Raw genomic sequence first — 18,382 nt, forward strand, 5'->3', positions numbered from 1 at the left:
AACTCTTGAGACGACCCCCCACCGCACTTGAGTCCGCTTGTACGGCCCCAGCGTCATGCTGAGGACTTGGCAGAAGCTGTGGAGGGCTTCTGTTCCTGGGAATGGGCTGCCTGCTGCAGTCTTCTTCCCTTACCTCTATCCCTGGGCAGATATGACTGGCCTTTTGCCCGCTTGCCCTTATGGGGACGAAAGGACTGAGGCTGAAAAGACGGTGTCTTTTTCTGCTGAGATGTGATTTGGGGTAAAAAAAAAAGGTGGATTTTCCAGCTGTTGCCGAGGCCACCAGGTCCGATGGACCGACCCCAAATAACTCCTCCCCTTTATACGGCAATACTTCCATGTGCCGTTTGGAATCTGCATCACCTGACCACTGTCGTGTCCATAAACATCTTCTGGCAGATATGGACATCGCACTTACTCTTGATGCCAGAGTGCAAATATCCCTCTGTGCATCTCGCATATATAGAAATGCATCCTTTAAATGCTCTATAGTCAATAAAATACTGTCCCTGTCAAGGGTATCAATATTTTCAGTCAGGGAATCCGACCAAGCCACCCCAGCGCTGCACATCCAGGCTGAGGCGATCGCTGGTCGCAGTATAACACCAGTATGTGTGTATATACCGTTTTAGGATATTTTTCAGCCTCTCAGCTGGCTCCTTGAGGGCGGCCCTATCTGGAGACGGTACTGCCACTTGTTTTGATAAGCGTGTGAGCGCCTTATCCACCCGAAAGGGTGTTTCCCAACGCGCCCTAACTTCTGGCGGGAAAGGGTATACCGCCAATAATTTTCTATCGGGGGAAACCCACGCATCATCACACACTTCATTTAATTTATCTGATTCAGGAAAAACTACAGGTAGTTTTTTCACACCCCACATAATACCCTTCGTGTGGTACTTGTAGTATCAGAAATATGTAACACCTCCTTCATTGCCCTTAACATGTAACGTGTGGCCCTAAAGGAAAATACGTTTGTTTCTTCACCGTCGACACTGGAGTCAGTGTCCGTGTCTGTGTCGACCGACTGAGGTAAATGAGCGTTTTACAGCCCCTGACGGTGTTTGAGACGCCTGGACAGGTACTAATTTGTTTGCCGGCCGTCTCATGTTGTCAACCGACCTTGCAGCGTGTTGACATTATCACGTAATTCCTTAAATAAGCCATCCATTCCGGTGTCGACTCCCTAGAGAGTGACATCACCATTTCAGGCAATTGCTCCGCCTCCTCACCAACATCGTCCTCATACATGTCGACACACACGTACCGACACACAGCACACACACAGGGAATGCTCTGATAGAGGACAGGACCCCACTAGCCCTTTGGGGAGACAGAGGGAGAGTTTGCCAGCACACACCAAAAACGCTATAATTATACAGGGACAACCTTTATATAAGTGTTTTTCCCTTATAGCATTTTAATATATATATATATATATATATATATATATATATATATCGCCAAATAAGTGCCCCCCCTCTCTGTTTTAACCCTGTTTCTGTAGTGCAGTGCAGGGGAGAGCCTGGGAGCCTTCCCACCAGCATTTCTGTGAGGGAAAATGGCGCTGTGTGCTGAGGAGAATAGGCCCCGCCCCCTTTTCGGCGGGCTTCTTCTCCCGTTTTTCTGAGACCTGGCAGGGGTTAAATACATCCATATAGCGCCCAGGGGCTATATGTGATGTATTTTTAGCCAGAATAAGGTACTATCATTGCTGCCCAGGGCGCCCCCCCCCAGCGCCCTGCACCCTCAGTGACCGCTGCTATGAAGTGTGCTGACAACAATGGCGCACAGCTGCAGTGCTGTGCGCTACCTTATGAAGACTGAAGAGTCTTCTGCCGCCGTTTCTGGACCTTCACTTTTCGGCATCTGCAAGGGGGGTCGGCGGCGCGGCTCCGGGACGAACCCCAGGGTGAGACCTGTGTTCCGACTCCCTCTGGAGCTAATGGTGTCCAGTAGCCTAAGAAGCCAATCCATCCTGCACGCAGGTGAGTTCACTTCTCTCCCCTAAGTCCCTCGTAGCAGTGAGCCTGTTGCCAGCAGGACTCACTGAAAATAAAAAACCTAACAAACTTTTACTCTAAGCAGCTCTTTAGGAGAGCCACCTAGATTGCACCCTTCTCGGCCGGGCACAAAAATCTAACTGAGGCTTGGAGGAGGGTCATAGGGGGAGGAGCCAGTGCACACCACCTGATCCTAAAGCTTTTACTTTTGTGCCCTGTCTCCTGCGGAGCCACTAATCCCCATGGTCCTGACGGAGTCCCCAGCATCCACTTAGGACGTCAGAGAAAATAATAATCATCTAGGAACCCCGAGGAGTCCGAGGGAAGGATACAAATACAAATCTGATAACACTCCCCCCACCTATACCATTAAAAATATATATATAGGTACAAGGCAATAACAGCCTGACAATTCCTTTTTTTTTTTTTTTTTATCCAGGAAATACCGTTGATGCCGACAGTGCATCCCCAAACACCTGTATCTCCCCTATCGTGTTTACTGTTTTAATCACACAAGCACCAATGTGCTAATACTTAATTTCCCGAATCAAGTACTGCCATGCGCCGGCGAAGCCGACAGTTATGCCCACAGCCGCCTGTGACAAAACCCTCACACATGCCGACATATGTCGACTAACTAATAGTGGGAACAAACAGGGAAACCCTGAATATATGTAATTATGCGCCCAATATAAACCCTAAGGCAATATGACACCTATATAGCTTTTAAAACACAGTGTCCCCCCTCCAACTCACTATCCAGCAAGTCCTGGCGGGGATCTGAGGAAAATGGCGCTGATCTCCCCGTGAGGGCTAAGCTCCGCCCCTTCCCGGCGCGCTTAAGCCTGCTCAAAAATAAATATATAAAACCAAAATCAGCTGGGGACCCTATATACATAGGGGGTAACCCCCTGTATAACACTATTTATGTCCCAACGCAGCCCAGGGCGCCCCCCCCCCGCGCCCTGCACCCACGGAAGCCGTTGGTGTGTGGGAGCCATGGACCGCAGCGTGCACGCTGCGGTATCCCGGCGGGGCATAGACACCCGGTGTCCGGGTATGTTCCCCCGCCCGGGATCCTTTCAAAATTGCCGCCCAGGGCGCTCCCCCCCAGCGCCCTGCACCCTGCAGGCCGATGGAGAGCGGGAGCCGAGAGCACAGCGCTACCGCTGCTGCTCTCTCCCGTATACAGCGCACTGGCGGGGCGGGCACCGAAGTGTGTCCCCCCGCCAGTGATCTATAGAAATTATGGTATATGCTGCCCAGGGCGCTCCCCCCCAGCGCCCTGCACCCTGCAGGCCGATGGAGAGCGGGAGCCGAGAGCACAGCGCTACCGCTGCTGCTCTCTCCCGTATACAGCGCACTGGCGGGGCGGGCACCGAAGTGTGTCCCCCCGCCAGTGATCTATAGAAATTATGGTATATGCTGCCCAGGGCGCTCCCCCCCAGCGCCCTGCACCCTGCAGGCCGGCGGAGTGCGGGAGCAGGGAGCGCAGCGCTACCGCTGCTGCTACCTCCCGTTCTCGGCGCACTGGCGAGGCGGGCACCGAAGCATGTCCCCCCGCCAGTGAACTACAGATTAAATGCTATATGTCGCCCAGGGCGCTCCCCCCCCCCCAGCGCCCTGCACCCTGCAGGGAATGGTACATGTGGGAGCAGGGAGCGCAGCGTTCCCGCTGTTTCTCCCCCCTGCGGCACCCTGGCGGGGTGAACATACGCTGTGCCCAGGCACCTAAATATGTCCCCCGCCAGCCTTGTAGACCCTCAACAACATGCCCCCCAGGGCGCTCCCCCCCAGCGCCCTGCACCCTGCCAGAGACGTTGGTGTGTGGGAGCTTGGAGCGCAGCACTACCGCTGCTGTTACCTCCATTACTGAAGTCTTCTGCCGTCACTGAAGTCTTCTTTTCTTCCAATGCTCACCCGGCTTCTTTCTTCCGGCTTTTGTGAGGGGATTGACGGCGCGGCTCCGGGAACAAGCAGCTAGGCGCACCAAGTGATCGAACCCTTTGGAGCTAATGGTGTCCAGTAGCCGAGAAGCAGAGCCTTTAAACTAAGAAGAAGTAGGTCCTGCTTCTCTCCCCTCACTCCCACGCTGCAGGGAGCCCGTAGCCAGCAGGTCTGCCTGAAAATAACAAACCTAACAAAAGTCTTTCAGAGAAACTCAGTAGAGCTCCCCTAGTGTGTGACCCATCACTCCTGGGCACAAAGTCTAACTGAGGTCTGGAGGAGGGGCATAGAGGGAGGAGCCAGTTCACACCCAGTTTAAGTCTTTATAGTTTGCCCAAGCTCCTGCGGATCCGTCTATACCCCATGGTCCTGTTGGAGTCCCCAGCATCCTCTAGGACGTATGAGAAAAGTGTGCATCTGAAATTGCAAGCCTATCCCGCCCACTGTTCTAGCATTCACAAACACAGCCTTTAGTATTGGCACTTTCACCAGCACCATCCTAGGTGTAAAAGATCCATCAGAAAAAGGCGTACCTTCCCCTTACTCACGAATTGCATGGAGCTTTAGACATATGTCCATGACAACACTCCCATAGCACTCCCAACAAAAACAGCCTCTCCATGGTGTTCATTCCGAGTTGATCGCTAGCTACCGTTGTTCGCAGCGCAGCGATCAGGCTAAAAATTGGCATTTCTGCGCATGCGCGTCGTACTTTCACAAAAGCCGATGCAGTTTCACACAAGGTTAGGCGACGCTTTTCAGTCGCACTGCTCGCCGCAGAGTGATTGACAGGAAGTGAGTGTTTCTGGGTGGTAACTGACCGTTTTTGGGGAGTGTGTGTAAAAACGCAGGCGTGTCGGATAAAAACGCAGGAGTGGCTGGGAAAACGTAGGCGTGGCTGGCCGATGTTTGTGATGTCAAAACAGGAACCAAACAGTCTGAAGTGATCGCTAGCTAGGAGTAAGTCTCGAGCTGCTCAGAAACTGCACAATCTTTTTTTGTAGCAATGCTGCGATCCTTTCGTTCGCACTTCTGCTAAGTTAAGATACACTCCAAGAGGGCGGCGGCTTAGCGTTTGCACTGCTGCTAAAAGCAGCTAGCGAGCGAACAATTTGGAATGAGGGCCCATGTGTCTTGTTAAACTCATACACAAGTGCAATCAGTTCCATATATGGAGATGCACCTTTTTTCAGACCCGCTTTGTGAGTACTTCTACTTGGACCGATAGTTGAGCATATTTAGTAGTTTACACCTTTTGAGAAAAAAACACAGCATGCTACTGTATTTCCCTCTACCTTTCCCTGGCTAACAGCTATCCATATATACCTATTGTTCTTCCTCTTATAGTGCTGAGCACTGGTGATAATGAGTCATTGATTCTAAATGTAGCAGATTCAAGTTTTCTATCTGTAATGTTGTCAAATAACAAGTCGCTGTGACAGATGAGAGAAATGTGCAGTGATATCTCTCTCCAGCTATTGTATGTTCTCTTAATGTTCTTGCTGTCAAAGGATTAATAGACTCCCGTTGAGGATTACATTGTGGAGGAATAAGAGGTTTAGTGTGGGTTTTTTTTTTCCATAACAAAATTACAAAGGAATTTTTTCCAACAAGCACTGGAGTTATTTGGCAAATAGGAGCAGATACTGTAGCTCACAGGCGTGCACAAATTAAGTGCCGGCGCGTTCACATGGTCAAAGAAATGCTGCATTAAATGATTTGGGATGCAGTCTGATGCTACCTTTTTTTTAAGTAAGTTAATAAAACAATTTTTGGGGCATTGAGAATTTTACGTATTTTATATATATTCCAAAATATTAACTTACATAGGTTTAGTTTCACTTTTTCCCTTTTTTCCTTTTTTTTGTTTTTTTAATACATATTCTGCATGTGCATTTATGATAACCTGTATGGGTCATAGACAGGTTGCTGTGGCCACGCCTGCTCCAGTGGACAGGATATACACATAACCAATGAGACGTGGCCATGCTGGAACCCAATTTTTTTTATTGTCCTGAGCAGATGCGATCATAAGGTAGCTCAACAGAGTTGGGATTGGGTGACCGGTGGTCGAGATCCCAGCGGTCAGCATACTGATGCCGAGACCCCGGCCGCAAGAATGCCAGCAGAGAAGCGAGCTAAACAAAGACTGTTGCGGGCTCGGTGGCTCGCTGCGCTCTCCATAGGCTCTATTCCCACTCTATGGGTGTCACCGAAGAGTGGGAATAGTCCTGGGCCCCCTGCCGGCCAGAATCCCAGCGTCGGTATGCTGACCGCCAGGATCCCAACAGCCAGGATCATAACTACATCTCGCTCAACATGCTTTGTAAGAGAAGTGGTGGGTAATCCCCATTTCAACCTTCTCCACGCACAGGACCTGAGCTCTTGCTCCCTTTGATGGAGTCAAGGATGCGACAATATGCATATACCAGTTTGAGCTTTCCCCTTGTGCAGTGGCGTGAGCTGAGATATCCAAGCTCTGAGATGCATATTTTCTGCCCCCCACCCCTTCCCCTGTGTGCAGTTATTCTAGACAGTCAACCATCGCATCCATTTCCAGGTGTTGTCTAAGAACTCACGCTTGTGGTGCCCTTCTCAATCATGATAATGCACCTGACCAAAAAGTCCAGGAAAGTGATGGATTTTCTGGCACCTGATTGCAGGAACTTGGTCATCTGCCATACAGTCCAGACCTGGCCTCCTGTGACTTCTTTGTGTTCCCACAAATCAAGAGTAAGATGCGTGGGATTAGTTTTGAATCACCGGAAGCTGCAGCAGAGACCTTCATCCAGCAAGTAGAAGACATACCTGCTTTGGACTGCTCCAGCTGTTTCACCAAGTGGTTTGAGTGCATGCAACTCTGCATAGGTTCCTCTAGTGAATACTTTGAAAAAAACGTAATACTCACTTTTAAATAAAATTAATTTTGTGCATCCGGAAACTCTTTGCACACCTCTCGTATATATTACATCTACTGTAAGGGCAGGAAGACTTTTTGGAATAATGGTCACAAGACGGTATCGCTTGATCTGAGTTTCAATAAAACATTTTGTAAGGGAGCTAAAATAAACTATGACTTTTAGAAGGGCACACTTTATTCAGCTCAGTGGAGCATTGCAGACTGTAGACTGAAGCAGTACACAGACCAAATGGAAATTTGTAAAAATAGTTAAAATAAATGTTTTAAGTGCATATACTCAGGGCCGGTGCAAGGTTTCTCGGCGCCCTAGGTAAAATTTCAGCTCACTGCTCCCCCCCCCTACATCAGTATTTATGAAAGTGAATTCTAATAAACACGTGAAGTGTGCGGTGTGATATAGAAGCTGTGTAGTCTGATTCTGATCTTCCTGAAGCGGCACATAGCACAAAAAAAAAATATTATGATTTATACAGTATTACATAAATGACATGTTAATATGAACCCAGTCCCAAAAACAGATAAGGTATAATACAGTACCACAGACTGTTGTTTTATATTATAGATATTTTTTAAATACATAGACATCAAGAATAATAAATTGTTTAATACTGATGGTCGGATAAATCACTGTAGAATATCAGAAGGAAGCATAACTATTAAACATGTTTTGCTGCTCTGTTTTTAAAGATGAAAGTACCATTAAATTGTTGGGGCTGATGGAGATCAAGGCGACCTAACGGTTAAGGTTTTAAGGATATCTATGGCTGAGCACAGATGGTTAAATCTGAGGTGCTAATTAAGTCACCTGTGGCCAAGCATGGATAAACTTATAACCTGGACCCTTGAGGTGCCTTGAGGACTGCGTTCCACTGTGCTTGCTAATAATACAAGCACAGGCTGCTAGAGATGCTTCCTTATAGTGTGCTGGGTATGAAATGTTGACAGTCAAAATGTCGACATTCATCATGGCAACATGAGAATGTTGACAAGACCATAATGTTGACTTTTACCATGTAGACAGTGATGAAATGTCAACATGTTAGAACGTCGGCATTTCTTACTGGTGGCACAGCAGTGACTTACCCTCTCCTTGTTGCTGCAGAGGTGTCTTCTGAGTCCTGAAGGTCATTTAACCAGTGGCGGCAGCAGCCCCAACTATTTAGTGCAAGAGGGGGCCACTGAGCACATACAGTATAAAGATACATATGAAGATGTATGTAAAATATGTGCTGGCAGTGTATCCGGAATCGGTAACAGCCGTGGTGAACCCAGGACTCAGTCAGCAAGCATTAGGCTTCTGTCTCCTAAGCCCACCCCCAGACTCTCATTGGCTAGTTTCCAGGAGTCTGGGGGCGGGTTTAGGAGAGTGAAGCCTAACGCCGAGACTTGGGTTCTGCACGGCGGCTGTGATACACAGCTCCGCTCTGATGTTTATACTGCATGAAGTGGCCGCTGGACAGGCTATGGGCAAGGGGAGATTCTGGGCAACTGGAACCCCCCACCCCCTCTGTGTGCATTTGCCTAATACGTATATATGCAGAAGCGGTGCCAGGGTCCGAACCCAGAAGTAAAGGGATAGCATTAGTGATCACTTTACTTTTAACACAGCACAGGGACATTCTACTGTCCTGTCCCTGCATGTGTTTTTTGGTACATTCTGACATAACTCAATTTCTTATTCCCTCCGTGGGGGGAATTCAATTAGCCACTTTAATTTGCCGGGGCTAACTGGTCCCCTAGGAACTATCCAATTAGCCTTGATGCCCTCACTTATCGGGGAGTGGGGCGGAGGGGTGTTGGGACCTACTGAGGGCCCGATAAAAAAAAATCTCTGATACGTAACCTGTCCTCATGGCTGCAGTCGCAAATAGACATAGGTCTGGGAACTTATCCCGTATCCTATGTGTGTTTACCCGAAAACGGGCAATTTAAGTCCAAAAAAAACCCCCAGGCTTTAATTAAAATATCGGGCAAAAAGATCACTGCACTGTAAATTTCTTTTTTTCCAATCACATGTGCTAAATGAATTCAGTTCAGTAACTATCACTGAAAAGGAAACTATGAAGCAAGAAATGACAGATCCGTGAGTCTGACTTTTCCCATGGGTAATTCATTTGAAGGGATTCTTAGGGATACAATTCTGAAATATACTGTATTCTAGGAAACAATTTGATACCAGTGTCATCTTGGCTTCATGAAAGACATGCCAATTAGTTATTACAATAACATGACTTTTAGTGCACTTGATATGGTATGATTGGATATTCCAAAGCCATTTAATACTGGTTTATAGAAGTGTCTAGTTAAAAGATGAGAATAGTAGGCCCAGGGAAAATGGTTAAAAAAGTGTAGATAAAGGTAAATGAAACATATACAGGTGGGGCTAAAATTATTAGTGGTGTATTACATTGAGGTTTCATATACAGTACCATACCCCCCAACTTCAGAAAGGAGGAACATGGCGCACCTCCGACACACCCGCGCCCGGAAAAGGGGATGGGGCCTCACATAGAGGGGTTAGGTCTCATGCTGAGGGGCGCGGTTTCTCTGCACGACCCCTGAATTCAACATTTTGGGGAATGATTACCACAGGAAGGATGCAGAGCAGATCTGGATGCAGAGAGAGAAACAATTTCAGTAGGTGTTCCTGGAAGGTAAGAGAGGGGTGGCTGGAAGGACACAGGCGTTTCGGGAATAGTGACTGCTGCTTTTTCCACTGCAGCCCGTGGGTGGGATAGCGGGACTGCCCTGCAAAAATTGGGACAGTTGGGTGGTATGCAATATGCCCATACACACTGCGAATCAGGGGCATAGCCAGAAATTTGTGGACCCCATAGCCACATTTTGAAGGGGTCCCCATCCCAAAGCTTCTAGAGAGACACTTCTCTGCAGCAATTGTTAAGTTTATGCCCTATAATAGTGCCCTAGTTCATTTTCTGTACCATAGTAGAGCCTTATTTAATGTTATGCCCCATAGTAGTACCCCACTTTCTTTTATCAATCGCAGTAGTGCTTAAGTTCACACCATTGTCAAATTTCAGAGCTGCCAGTACACATTATGCCACACAGTACCCCCAATTCACATTATTATATATAGTGCTCCCCGTTCATATTGTTCCTCATTACAGTGCTTCTCTTCATATTATATAACATTATAATGCCCTCCAGTTCATTTTATACCACACTACACACTACAATGAGCAGGTCCAGGGGCATACTTTGATATATTGCAGGTCCCAACAAAAAAGTTTGAACGAACCCCTACGTACCACCCAATGGCAAAAAATGTATATAATACATGTAACTGTGACAGGAAAGGTAGGCCCCTCTCAGCTCTGGGCCCCATAGCAGCTGCACTGCCTGCACCTATGGTAGCTACGCCCTTGCTGTGAATCCCAACTACGGACATACAACAGCAAGTCAAACTAAACTACAATAAAATGTTCTATTAAAAATGCAGGTAAACCATTAATGTTGATGCCGGTCGGTAAAAACCTCATAGTCAATTAACACAAAAAGTGTTTATGAAAAAAAACTTTATGTACCTCAAATTAATATAGAGCAATGAATTTGCTGAAAAACACTTTCTTTCTATGTTTTTTTTCAATGTTATAAAAAAATGCAGTCATTTGACACCTTTAAAGAGCCCCATTTTCTTGCCTTTTGGCAACTAATATACTATTATACTATTTTTGAATGTTAGTTTGCACTTTTTGGGGGTACAGGATGATTTCCCAATTTTTTACCAGACTTAACACTGCTATCATAGAAAATGACAGCACCACCATTTTTTTACAATTAGATTAGGCATTAGTCACCTAAATAAATGCACAACAGCTCTCATTCCGACCTGGTCGCACGCAGGCGGATTTTTGCACTGCTGCAACCAGGTAATCGCCGCCTACAGGCGAGGGGGTAATCGCTGTGCAGGGGAGCGATCGCTTGTGCAGAGAGCTGCACAAAAAAAAGTTTGGGCAGTCCCTGCACAGCTCAGGACTTACTCAGCCGCTGCGACGATCCAGCCTGGATGTTACTTCAGGATCCCTCCCTGGAAACAGCCGGGTACGCCTGCGTTCATCCTTCAAAACGGTGAGATGACACCCCTAGCCGGCCTCTTCCTGTCAATATTCTTGCATTCGCCGCTGCGAACGCTTTCTTCATCCTTTTTGTCGCTGCCCGCAGCGTCGCGCCTGCGCATTGCGGCCCACACGCATCGCTGTTGAGACCCGATCGCATGGTTGCAAAAAACTGCAGCTTGCGATCGGGTTGGAATGACCCCCAATAGATGCATTAATTCAAGTTGACTTATGGCTGATGACAGTCATACAACGGAGGCTGCCATTTTGTGCCTTATATATATATATCACTGTTTTAGGGGTATATTTACTAAGGTGCGGGTTTATATACTGTAAGTGGAGAAGTTGCCTATAACAACCAATCAGATTCTACTTATCATTTATCTTGCACCTTCTAGAAGATAAAAGCTGGAATATGTTTGGTTGCTATGGGCAACATCTCCACTTCTATAAACCTGCACCATAGTAAATATACCCCTTATACCCCTTCCACATCGCAAATGTAATTGGAAACGGATCCTTACCATGTGGAACCCGGCATTTGACTCTAACAACTTCTTGAGCCGGCAATATGCCATGTCGGGTTGCCATAGTGGTAGGGGGCAGAGCCGGCATCGGGGGCGGAGGCGGCGCTGGGAGATTAACTCATCTCCGCGCCGCCTATCCCTATGTAGTGAACAGGTCCTGGGTCGCATCGACCCGGCAATCCGTTCACACTTCCACTGACCCGGTATTCAACCCAGAAATAACACTGCTTTATTCCCGGGTTGAATTACCAAGTCAGGTGACCCGGGAATTCGCCATTGGCCCTTTCACAATGCAAAGCGACCCGTGTCGACCCGGCAATATACAGGGTCGATACCGGGTTATTTGTGAGTTGTGAAAGGGCTATTAGAGTGGGTAGTCTCTAGAATGTTGGTTCATTCGGCACAGTAGCAGTATTTTCTGCATGCAGATGATGGGTATCCCTTAAACGCCTGGACATCTGGTTGTCCTGGTTTAGTGTTTCAATATTCAATATCACTAGTACTGTACAATAGCTCCATTTCCTACATTTATTTATTTTTCTGTGTTGAACATCACAAGACAAAGAAAATAATTTGACAGTTATTGACATGAGTTAATCAATCCATTATTCCATCAGGCAGAGAACATCTGTGTGAGCACTTATCTTATCACTGATTAACCTCCTCTGAAAACCAAAATAATTGATTTATAGCTGTAAGTGTCTGAAGCAAAATATAATAATAATAATTTATAATAATAATAATAATAATAATAACAACAATAATAATAATAATAATAATAATAATATATTAATATAATAATAATAATAATATTACTATGATAATAATAATAATAATAATAATAATAATAATATTACTATGAAAATAATAATAATAATAATAATAATAATAATAATAATAATAATATTACTATAATAAAATAATAATAATAATAATAATAATAATAATAATAATAATAATTAAAAAAAAATATATACAATTATACATTTTAATACAAGAATCACAAGACTCAAATATCCAGTAACCTTTAGTAATAATGACTGATGGATTTTGATTAAAATAAAAAAAAAAACAGAAAAAATTAAGTAGTGCTCTAACTTGAATACTCAGAAACACAAATCGCCATTACGTATTACATTGATTTTTTTCTTATAAATGATTAATAACCATTAAAACCACAATTTATTCCAGTATGCCATTGCATATTACTATAGAGTTCACATCTGGCATTTTTGCATGTGCAAATCTTGAGTTCTTCATACTTTCCTGAAAGAACCCCCCCCCCCCCCCCCCTCCAGTGTAAGTATAAAGGATTATGGTAATCTACTACTATGCAGTATTTATATACTAGCATACTACTACTTATCGTACTATAACTAACACTACAGAACATTTTGGCTACTTTACACAAAACTGCTTTCTGATTAACAACAAAAAGTAACATTAACTTAATAATAAAGCTAACATACTGTGTATCTTTATAGAACTGCAGACAGTATAATAGACATTAAGCAATTATCAGTCTCAATAAAACTTTAGAGTTAAAAGTTATAAAACAGTTCACTGATCAACAGTACAGCATGTCAGGAATGTAAAGCGATGTATGGAAAACACTGAGACCCCACAGCTGTATATCCACTGGGAGCCAGCATCTGCAGGAAAGTAGTGTGCTGCAGAACTTTCAATGCAGTAAGTTGTAATTGCATAAACGCAGAATGATGCACAAGTTTCACTGAGCACTTTGCCTGCTGCAGATGGAGGGTGCATGCCTGTACACTGCACAGGGGCACCCAGCAGCCTGCAGGATAAGTCCCCATGCATCTGCATTGCTACCCTGCAAATAACAGCATACAGTCAGTACAGGAGCACATGCTGCACAAGGACAGGACAGACACACCATAGGAATAAAGATCCCACTGACCTTTCTGCTGCTTAAAGCACTGGATAGACCCAGAGTGGTGCACCATCTTCTCTTAGGGGCTGCACAGGGCTTAAGGAAAGACAGCATAGATACAGGGGAAAGATCCCGGGATCTGGGAGAGCTGATGGAACACGACACCTGCCTGAGCTGCTGCTGCTGATACTGGGAGACTGAGCTCCTTCCCGTTGTCATAGTAACCATGGAGGGAGGTCCGGCCTCACACTCCCCTTAGTGGCTGCTGGATGGATAATTCACAGCTATGCTGGGATCATGCTCTCTCTTTCTCCACCGCATGCTGCAGTGCTCCATATACAGCAACATTAACGCCAAACATCATAGTGCTCCATATACCACAACCTTAAAGCATCTACCACAGCATTAAAGCCAAGACAGTACAGTGCAGTATATACTGTAGCACTACAGAAAGCATTATCTGCTGTGCCTGTTTAGCACTGCACACTGAAAACACTGGACTGTGGTCAATATAAGTTTTGCTCAAAGCTGTCAGCTAGTTGGCATTTTATACACAGCAAATATTAAGGGGTTGATTAAGATAGACTGCGTACAATTAACTGTATCTGTGATATATGCTGCACTTAAGGTAGTCCTGAGCCCATGATATTTGTTCGGCGAGACCGGGGCGAGATTGGGCCGGGAAGAGGCGAGATGAGGTGCCGTTGCTGGCCTTTCCACACTGTTGCAAACAGCAACTTGTCCCCCTAATGGCTAATTCAATTGACCCCCAAGTATATAGGCTACTAGTAAAAGTTCAACAGCACAGGGGGGCTAAAATGTGAGCGAATTGCTGTCCAGCTCGCATTTTAGAAGGGGGGAAGGACCCGGCAGACATGTTAGTGGAAGGAGTTATAGTTTTGCGATTTTGGTGGAGAAGTGGAGAAGTTGTCCATGGCAACCAATCAGCAGTGACATAACATTTATAATGTGGATACTATAAAAGTATACAGAGCAGCTGATTGGTTGCCATGGGCAACTTCTCCACTGGCTCACTTCTCATCTTTTATCACTGCTTAGTACATGTCCCCCTAAGTGGCAATTTTGACTAGATAGTCAAAATTAACTTGCCTGCACAGTGTAGCTAACTTTGCGATACCGACCCCGCGGGACCGCGCATCGGGATTGCATTGGGATCGCAAGGCGGCTAACACCTTGCGATTTGCACTAACTTTCCTTGCGATTTTGACTATATAGTCAAAATCGCAAGGTAATATCGTACTGTGGGGTTCATTCCGAGTTGATAGCTAGCTGCTGTTGTTCGCAGCGCAGCGATCAGGCCAAAAATCGGCACTTCTGCGCATGTGTATGGCGCGCAGTGTGCAGCCGCGACGTACTTTCACAAAAGCCGATGCAGTTTCACACAAGGTCTAGCGACGCTTTTCAGTCGCACTACAGATCGGTGAGTGATTGACATGAAGTGGGCGTTTCTGGGTGGTAACTGAGCGTTTTCGGGGAGTGTGCTGAAAAACGCAGGCGTGTGGGAAGAAAAAGCAGGCGTGCCTGGAGAAACGGGGGAGTGGCTGGCCGAACGCAGGGCGTGTTTGTGACGTCAAAACAGGAACTAAACAGTCTGAAGTGATCGTTAGCTAGGAGTAAGTTTCGAGCTGCTCAGAAACTGCACAATCTTTTTTTGTAGCAGCGCTGCGATCCTTTCATTCGCACTTCTGCTATGCTAAGATACACTCCCAGAGGGCGGCGGCTTAGCGTTTGCACTGCTGCTAAAAGCAGCTAGCGAGCGATCAACTCGGAATGAGGGCCAGTGTGTACACACCTAAAGTAAGAAGATGGTCCCAAAATTGTGGCATTGTTACAAATTGTAGGAAAACGTTCCTGATCTGTTTATCAAGAGATATTCTATGTCACCAGAAATTCCATCTTGTGATGAAACTTGAATTTGTATAAAGACCATGTACTGCAGTTCTGGCTCTAGAGTCAGGAATTTAAATCAAGGTATGTTTTCCATACACATTGTTGTGCATTGTGGGACATTGAACAAAATGCTTATTGAACAAACAGTTCTCATTATTTACTATATAAATGATCCCGACACTTACAGATAACAGGTGTATTTGTTAAATGTTGAAATGTTGTCATTTTCCTTTCCTACAGTACAGAGGTACAGAGCTCTACATTTAAAAAAATCACATTATATATATATATATATATATATATATATATACTATACAGCTCATTAGTTTGTATACACCACCCAAATTGTCGATCTATCAGAAAGTATTGAACAAAAACAGCTACTTTGTTATGATTATTTATTTAGTTTGGCAAATAGTTATGTTTTGTATTCATACACATCATTTACAAATAGATTGAGTTTTTATTTCCTTACATTTTTCTCTGATAAAAGTATCCACCCTTAGCGGCGATCACAGCAGTGCAAATGCGAGGCATTCTGTTGGAGAACTTGTCTAAAGTTTTAGCTCCAATTGCAGTCCACTAGTCTTGTAGCAACTCCCAAAGGTGACTTTGGTTTGTTACTTGCACATCTCAAACACATCTGTCCAGATGATCCCAGATGATTGCAATAAAAGTGAGTTGGGATGGCCAAACCATGCTCTTCAGCACTTGTTGTCGTTGTTTTGGTGGCCTACGTTTTGCAAAGACTGGAGGTATGTTTTGGGTCATTATCTTGCTTTAGTGTGAAATAAGGTGAGTGCTGGAAGGGATGGCATGGCACACCAGTATGTTGTGGTAGCATTTGGAGTCCATGATGTTTACAAAGTCACCAACTGCACCACCTCCAAAACATCCCAAGATTATCATGGAACATCCTCCATGCTGGACTGTGGGTGGAATCCTAGCAGGAAGCATGCATTCGTCTGTCACATGACGAAGGAACTTCCGCCTCTCGGAACCAAAAACATCAAACTTTAATTTGTCTGTGAAAAGAACTTTTTTCTACTGACTAGTGGTCCAGCTCCTATGCTTTTTAGCTCACAAATGTCTCTTCTTTTTATTTATGGGCCTAAAGCAATGATTTTCGGGCTGCAACACATCCCTGCAAGCCATTGACTACAAGGTGATGTTTGAATTTCATGTCTGACACACTCTTCTTCCTCATTTCCATCAGAGCAGCATGGATTTGATGAGCTGTTTGGAATCTGTCCTATTCGGAACACACTCTGATAAATTTGTCCTCCTGTTTTGTGGGCGATGACGTACACTGTTATTTTTGCTTGCCCAATGGAGAATGCGCTTCAACACAGACAAGTGTAAGGTAATGCACTGTGGTAGCAAGAACAAAAATAACACCTACTGGATGGGATAAAATTAGGGGATTCTGTACTGGAAAAGAACTTAGGTGTTCTCATAGATAGCAAACTAAGCAGCAGTACACAATGTAGGATTGCAGCAAAGAAGGCTAATAAGATATTAGCATGCATAAAACGGGGAATTGATGCAACTCCTGTTATATAAATCACTAGTGAGACCACACCTTGAATACTGTGTACAATTCTGGGCACCATACTACAAAAAGGATATCCTGGAGCTTGAAAAGGTTTAGAGGCGGGCGACCAAATTAATTAAGGGCATGGAGACGCAGGAATACGAGGAAAGGCTTGCAAGACTAGGCATGTTTACACTAGAAAAGAGGAGACTGAGAGGGGACATGATCAACATCTACAAATATATACGGGGACAATACCCAGAGCTTGCGTGGGACCTGTTTTTGGTTAGATCAACACAGAGGACTCGGGGACACTTGCTTAGGTTAGAGGAGAGGAGATTCCGCACATCACGGTGCAAAGGTTTTTTCACGGTAAATTCCTAATGGATAAAATATCCAGGGTTATGGTGCATAGTCACACACTATAGTTACTACAAAAAGAGGGATAAAACGCAACGGCTGACATCAGCATCAGTCAAAACTTTAGACCACTTAAACCTGCTTACGAGACCACAAATAGGTTGAACTCGATGGACAAATTGTCTTTTTTTCAATCTCAGATACTATGTTACTATGTATGTTAGAAACCTTCTCCAGACAAGTCATTTCACACAAACTATGCGACTATGGCAGATCACTTTTCGATTAATTACTCCTACCTGGAATCCGTTTACGAGACCTCTTTGCCCATTTTCACCAGTGTTCACTGAAGTGGCGGATTTTACCTATGGGCTGCAGATAAAATCCGTCACCCTAATCAGTGTCAGTGAAGCCAGATGCAGTCCGTGACTGCACTGGCTTCACTGTGAGTGGCAGTGACTTCCTATTGGAAGTCCTACCTGTCAGTCATAGACACTACAGACGGTCCCATTGGGAGGTGTTTCCTTCCTCTGGGACTGCCAGACCATGCTGCGATAAGCAGAGAGCATGCTTCCTGTAGGAAGACATTCCCTGCCTTTCGTTGGCTTCTATGGGCTGCAGCTGATTCAGTCAATAGAAGCCGCAGAGTTTGTGCATGTGCAGCCGCACCATGGTTTCTGCATATGCATCGGTCCTGGTACCTGCCAGATCCATAACAAAGGTGCTAGGACCTGGGCCTGACTGTCGCCTCTCTGGGCACGGGGGTAGTTGCAGCCCCCTTCTTAAAAGTAAGTAGGACCCACCCCTCGTTCACAGTATCACTATACAAGCTGAACACTGGAATTTTTCCACTGGGTATGTGTTGATGAATTGGTTTCAAAACAGCATTGGGAGTTTATCTGATATCACTTCGATCATCCAGGGCCATGACTAGGGGTGTGCAGAAGGTGCTCAGCACACAGCACATTTGCCCTATGGGAACACCATCCGCATCCACCCTCCTATGTTTGCGCTGCTGCCAGCTGCAGTCCTCCACATCCCGTTGTAATGTTGGATGCACTGATACTAGTGGACAGTTGGCGGGTGCTGCTCTATGTCCTCCTCTCCTGTTGTCCACTGGGTTGTGTGCCTGCGTGTGTGTGACTTGTTGTGTCACATGCACAGACAGAGGGCCCGAATCAGACCTGATTGCTGCTGTGCATTTTCGCAT

General features: G+C 45.4%; 1 protein-coding gene across 4 annotated transcripts in view; it reads right to left on the reverse strand.

Moving 5' to 3' along the window:
- ANO3 (anoctamin 3) overlaps nt 1-18,382 on the reverse strand; it is a 1,051,220-nt gene that overhangs the window by 706,693 nt on the left and 326,145 nt on the right. The window contains exon 1 of one of the 4 annotated variants that reach the window (XM_063944335.1): nt 13,395-13,564. The exons of the other annotated variants lie outside the window; for them this stretch is intronic. Coding sequence (XP_063800405.1) covers nt 13,395-13,440 — 46 coding nt within the window. The 5' untranslated portion in view covers nt 13,441-13,564. Of the gene's footprint in view, nt 1-13,394; nt 13,565-18,382 lie in introns of those variants that run through there. 4 annotated transcript variants of the gene reach the window in all.

This window comes from Pseudophryne corroboree, chromosome 11 (genome assembly GCF_028390025.1).
Source record: "Pseudophryne corroboree isolate aPseCor3 chromosome 11, aPseCor3.hap2, whole genome shotgun sequence".
Taxonomy (NCBI): Eukaryota; Metazoa; Chordata; class Amphibia; order Anura; family Myobatrachidae; genus Pseudophryne; species Pseudophryne corroboree.